Below are 6,468 nucleotides of genomic sequence, written 5' to 3' on the forward strand. Positions count from 1 at the left end.
GGGTGAATTCACCTGCTTTGAAAATCTTCCGTCTGGTTTGAATAAAACTGATCGTTCGTTAATACGTACAAAATAAAAAAAGGTAGGTACCTACATTTAATTGGTGCTGCAATGATTCAGTAGAAACCAAAAAAAAAAAAAAACTCTAGTTAAACAGTTAATGGTTTTATTTCAATATTTCATTTTCATTTTTTCACATTTCTGTTTGATCAATAAGTGTAGACAATTTACAATATAAATTAAATTTATTTAATAATTCTATCTACAATAATATAATTTGCTGACAAACTGTCGAAATGATTTATTGATAAATTAATTTCACTTGAGAATACTGCCCTATTTCTTTGCTTTTAAATAGGTATTATGTATGTCATTGTGTTTTCACTAAACATACGATAAAACCTGTATTGCAATAAAATAAATTATTTATTGAAAATTCTATAAAATACGCGCTCTATCTCTAGTGACTGCTAGTTGGAGTCAACCTCTGTCAAGTCAATGTCCAATATTTGTACAAGAATTTGACCATTTATTGCATTATATACAAATTTTTACAATTCACACTACCACTAAAAACAGCCACGCACTGTCAGAACTGAGTCAATTATTCCTAGTGATTACAGTCACCGGCTTCAGAAGACCCTCTGGCGATGGCCTCGAGTCTGGAGAGCTGGAACAACTCGAAGATGGCACGTTTGAACCCTGCGCGGGTAAACTCGACAAGGGCAATTGCAACGGATACTGCAGGGGTACGGCCAGTCTCAAATTATTGTACATTTCGAATAGAGGGTGAGGTGGTCTGAAGAATGGCGAACTAGCAAGATCCATAGGGGAGGCGCTAAGCCCTAAAGGCTTATCCACGTTAGAGAAATGCGGTTGAGCTTGAACTGGCGTAGGCCTCGGTAAAATATTCGTTGTTGTTGGTGCATGCAAATAGGGATTGTATCTGGAATACGCAGCGGCTAGTAACGCTGGAGATGGCGGGTAGAAAGGAGGGTAGCATGTCTGTAAAGGTGAATATAATGAAAGTGTTCGCTTGAACGCTGCCAGTCTAGACCTAGAGGCAGCAGTGGACCGTCGGCGAAGCTTCCCGGTAGTGCCTCCGATGAAGACGTCTTCAGCTGAAGGATCCAGCATCCAGTAATTGCCTTTGCCTGGATCGTCGTAGTGACGGGGCACCTTCACGAAGCATTTGTTGAGGCTGAGGTTGTGCCTGATGGAATTTTGCCAGCCCTGCTTGTTGTCTTTGTAGTAGGGAAAGTTTCTCATGATGTACTCGTAGATTCCATTGAGAGTGAGGCGTTTTTCGGGGCTGTTTCTGATGGCCATCATGATGAGGGCATTGTAACTGTATGGGGGTTTCTCGTTGGGTTTCTTGTCTTTTCCTGGAATGAAAATTAAATATTAAAATAGAGACAATACTTTTTGAGGCATTCATCGATATCATCTAACTTGGAATAATAAAACCGTAGATAGACCACCAAAGTACATCTTTTACTATTTAATAAAGTTCATATAGTTTTATGAGTAATTTGTAGTTGCATATAAAAGTGACGACGGAGTAAAATAGTAAGTGTTATGTAATGCTGCGAGTTTGAAATATGAAGAAAATAATTTGATATAAAAATATAGCTTTACTTATTTGAACAGTAATTCAGATTTCTATCACCATAATAAAGTGATTTCAGTTTAATTTAATGCATACTATTATAATACTACCTATAGAAATATATTTGGAGAGCGACGGATAGATGGAAAAATGAATAAAATGTATGAATTAAGTATTTTTCTAAAAATGATGAATATGTATTTACCGGAAATAAACATTTATCTGTTCTAATTATGTAGCGCATGCTTATTATAATATAATTCCTGCATTCTTATCAGTAAATACGTTCTTCTGGTATTATATTTATCTAATGCTTTACTTTAACATATAAGGTCCGTTCTAGAGTAAACAGGACTTTTCCAAAAATAAGTATTTCTACTGAAGCCATCTCATTTGGGTCATTTTGTAAAAACTCTAAATATCTTTCTCCTGTAAGGGTTCCTTCAAAGAAGAAAGGTCCTACTATTCTGTTGTTAACTATTCCAGCCCACACATTTAATTTCTGTGGGTGTTGGGTATGTGTATCTGCCATCCAATGACGATTTTCCCGACACCAATACCTGCAAGTTTGACGGTTCACTGTACCATTGAGACAAAACGTGGCCTCGTCTGAAAAAAGTATCTGCCGGTGTAAATCTCTATTTACTTGACATAAATTCATCATAATTTCACAAAAGTGTAAGCGGTGGTCGGGATCGTCTTCATTGAGTGCCTGCACAAGTTGAATTTTGTAGAGATGATATTTTTCCTGCCTGAGGATACGTAGCACTGTGGTCTGACTAATTTCATTGTTTAATGCAACCAATCGTGAAGTATTATGAGGATTATCTACCATACTTATCAAAATGTTCTGTTTGTGATCTTCGCTAACGCTTGGACGTCCAGGTTTTGGAATATCTACAATATTGCCAGTTTCTCTAAATTTAGATTCTATCTTACTGTCTGATGATTGGCTGATACGGCGATCTGGATATTTTTCATTAAATAAATCGCAAACTTCCTACTGCGTTTTAGTCTCATACCCGCATCCGATAGGAATTAAAATTTCAATTCTTTGTGTGACAGTTATGCCAAAATCTCCATTAATCAAAGTTCATGAAATTGGAATTAAGCATCACAAAAGCATCTATTTATCGTATTTTGGCCCAGCATTAGGGCCATCAGAAAGTGTCCGCACGGTTTGTTCCGCACAAGATGACTGACTACCAATAATTGCTCAGAATTCAACATTAGAAGGATATCCTCAAGGAGGCCAAAAACTTCCCTTACAATATTGTGACTAGTAAAGAGACGTGGTATTTTCAATATGGTCCAGAAACCAATCACTAAAGTAGGGAGTGGTAGGCACCAAATGAGTCAAAACCCAAAAAATTTCGTTTGGAATAGTCAAAAGACAATGTTGACTCGCTTTTACGATTCCAAGGGCATTGTCCATAAAGAGTTCGTTCCACTTGCACGGGGCAAAATCGTTATTGCACAATTATATCTTGGTGTTTTGAAGCGTTTCGCGTGCGTCGTTTTTATCGTATTCGGCCAGAATATCGCATAGAAGAAAGGTGTCGTTGTTGCACGATAATGCGCCGTCTTATCGATCGACACTTGTGACTGATTGTTTGACTAAAAATTGCATTTTAACTGTCAACCATTCTACGTATTCGCCTGATTTGACACCGTCCAACTTTTACCTTTTCGGAAAAACGCAATTGCTGACGAAAGAAAAGCATTATGTAGAAGCCATACAAAAGTCTTGCACCGACATCCTGAAGGATATTCTGAAGGACATTCCGACTGACGATCTAAAACACTCATTCGACATGCCTTTAAACAATGCAAATCGCTGTATTGAGTCAAAGAAGGACTATTTTGAATAAAATAAATCGGTTTTGCCAGAAAAACTTTTTGTTGTTCTTATTTTTAAGAAGTCCTGTTTACTTTGGAACGCAACGTGTATATTTTGCCTAAAGATTAAGTAATAAATGGAACATCATGATCAAATAAAATGAATTTCATATTTGAATAAGTATGGGTAAAGTTGTTTTAATTTCTTTTTTATTTTTGTTACATATACCTGCTTATTTCAATAATCAGCAGTATTGTATAAAATCTAGCCATCTAATACAGTTCAATAATTGCTTATTATTATTTGAGAATTATTGTAGTATTTTTGTAGTTTTATTTTTTTGATTTTGATAAATATGAAACCTATGATTGTAATTATAAAGAGATGAAATTAAAAAAAACTAGTGAATTGGTGTTGTATACTATAATGAAAAAACTATAAACAGTGATTTAAAAAGCTATTTATTTAACTACATGTAGTTGTAAGTGTTCATATATTCTCCATATAGGTATCTATATTCATTCTGTGTCCAACATTGAACACAGATATTTTTACATCTGAATTTAAATGGTTTAGATATAAGAAAATTAGAGTAAATTTTTAAGGTTCAATATTATTGGTGATATAGAATAGCTGTAGCTACTTTTATCATTCTCTTTCCAGTTTATTTATACAGGGTATTTAAGAAAGACCTCCCGTAAATATAGGACGAAAAAGAATAAGAATTTTTTTGTCTTATAAACTATATGTCTATCTCCTATTGTTTGCAATAGATATAGAGATACAGAGCGACAAAATAAAAATTTTTAAATAGAATTTTTACGAAAATTTCGAAACGGTGCGAATATTTTTATGAAATTTGGTTTTCCGGGGTTTTTAAGGATGTCAAATACGCTGGTCTAATTATTTTTTGAATATTTCATAGAGGGCGCTAGTTATGCTACATTTCTATTATATTTTAAGTTCTGCTTTTTTTAAGGTTAGGTTTCTTACCATTCGGCCTCCAATTTCTAATGTACAATTTTATTTTCTAAAAATAGTGTAGGTACTCTTGTTCCTAATGCGGACGGTTTTCGAGAAAAGTGGCTTTTAATTAAACTCTTACAATATTACGGTGTATAAAATAAGTGACTTTTCTCAAAGTAGGTTTATGTCAAAACTTATTCATGGTTGTTTTATAAACTACGCATACATTCTTAATAATATTTTAAACTCTAATTACCTACCCTTATATAAAATTTTTAGTGGTTGTTAGTGACTGTAGTTAGTAATGACTAATTACAGTCATTAAACTTTTGATATAAAATGATTTAGAGTTTAAAATATTACTAGCATTGTTTGTGAGACATCCATAAATAAGTTTTGACATAAGCCTACATTGAGAAAAGTCACTTATTTTATTCACTGTAATATTGTAAGAGTTCAATTAAAAGCCTTTTTCTCGGAAACCGTCCACATTAGGAAGTGCTAACAAGAGTAGGTAACTTATTTTAAAAAAATAAAATTGTACATTAGAAATTGGAGCTCGAATGGTAAAAAACCTAACCTTAAAATAGAAGTTAAAATGTAATAAGAATGTAGCATAACTATCGCCCTCTATGAAATATACAAAAAATAATTAGACCAGCGTATTTGGCATCCTTAAAACCCCCGGAATACCAAATTTCATAAAAAACTTTCTGACCGTTTGGAAATTTTCGTAAAAATTCTATTTAAAAAATTTTATTTTGTCGCTCTGTATCTCGAAAACAAGAGGAGATAGACATATAGTTCATACGACAAAAAAATCTTATTTTTACTACTATCACCCCCTGTATTTACGGGAGATTTTTCTGAACACCTTGTATATAAATGTTTAGAGTAACTAAGCTAAGATATTATGACAACATATGTGTTGGGAAATGGATGATACAAGAAATGTATGAAGCAATAAAGACTATATGGAGTTTAAAAACTCTAAATTTAGTCAAAATTATTAGTAATTTTAATCAAAGCATACTGGTTGGTCAGATAAAAATCAAATTTTTCTTTGCTGGACATTCTTCTTCTATTTTCATGAAAACTACTATTTACATCAATTCTGATATTTTTTTAAAGAAAGGACATTGAGAACCTTACCTTCTTTGTCGTCTGCTTCATCAGTATTCTTATTAGAACAGTCCAAAGGCGGTGTAGTTCCAGTAACATCCAAATCCGATTCGCAGTCACTCACTTCCACGTCGGACACAGTTTCGCGCTTCAGATCGCACTCCTCCTCAGGCTCTGGACTACCGCTCCTCGCGTCTAACGCTGTCTCTGGCAAAATAGAGTTGATGGTGAACGACTTCAGCGGAGTATGGGCCATAATAAGCGCAGAGACGCACTGCCGTGGAAGAGGTCCTTGCGGCACCACCATATTTACATCATCACAAATATCACTTTAGCCTATATCACGGTATTGTGCGGTACCTTTCACGTATGTAATGCGACTAATGATCGTATTAGATGTATTGGTTCGTTGTGCGCTTTATAGCGTCGGGGCAACGCCTCGAAGAGGCAGAATTTCGGTTTGGCGGCCAATGAGAGGCCGGACAGAGGTGATGGGAGCTCAACCCACTAGATGTTTACCGACACATGCAGGGTGTGGTCTGAGGATGGCTTACAGATCCAGAAATATGTTTGTGTAAATGATTATGCCCTGTTTTAGTACATAAAGTGGTAGCGTTTGCAACGAGGGACCGCCATTGTCGGGCAACGATCTGCTTTTGATAGCATCTCGACTGCCTAATTTGGGTAAACTGTGAATTATTCATGGGCTTTTTGGGTTTTCAGTATATTAATTGATGCATCGTGACTGATACATGTTAACAATTCACGGCTGTTAATGTGTTTAGGCTTTGAATAACCCAAGGAAATTATGTATGCACAAGACAAGGAAACGCTGTTGAAGGAACATGGGTTCGGGTAGTAGATTAAGTTGCAGCTGTAACTGATGCAAGATTTATATCTTCAAAAAATTTGTCCTTTTTGTTGCTGCAAC

The 6,468-nt window shown here is 35.0% G+C and overlaps 1 protein-coding gene across 1 annotated transcript; it reads right to left on the bottom strand.

Annotated features, from left to right (window-relative positions):
• Window positions 1-296: 296 nt before the first annotated feature.
• Window positions 297-5,888, bottom strand: LOC108906575 (fork head domain transcription factor slp2-like). Its single transcript, XM_018709876.1, has 2 exons — window positions 5,568-5,888; window positions 297-1,385 (listed from the first exon to the last, which is right to left on the bottom strand). Exons 1-2 carry the CDS (start codon window positions 5,842-5,844, stop codon window positions 601-603), a joined length of 1,062 nt encoding a protein of 353 aa, XP_018565392.1. The 5' UTR covers window positions 5,845-5,888; the 3' UTR covers window positions 297-600.
• Between the last annotated feature and the right edge of the window lie 580 nt (window positions 5,889-6,468).

The sequence above is a fragment of the Anoplophora glabripennis genome, unplaced genomic scaffold (assembly GCF_000390285.2).
Source record: "Anoplophora glabripennis isolate ALB-LARVAE unplaced genomic scaffold, Agla_2.0 scaffold108, whole genome shotgun sequence".
NCBI lineage: Eukaryota > Metazoa > Arthropoda > Insecta > Coleoptera > Cerambycidae > Anoplophora > Anoplophora glabripennis.

Coding starts and splice junctions, on each gene's coding strand:
- LOC108906575 (XM_018709876.1), bottom strand. CDS start 5,844: ATGGTGGTGCCGCAAGGACCTCTTCCACGGCAGTGCGTCTCTGCGCTT. Junction 1,386..5,567: donor TGAAGCAGACGACAAAGAAG/GTAAGGTTCTCA, acceptor TTTTCATTCCAG/GAAAAGACAAGAAACCCAAC.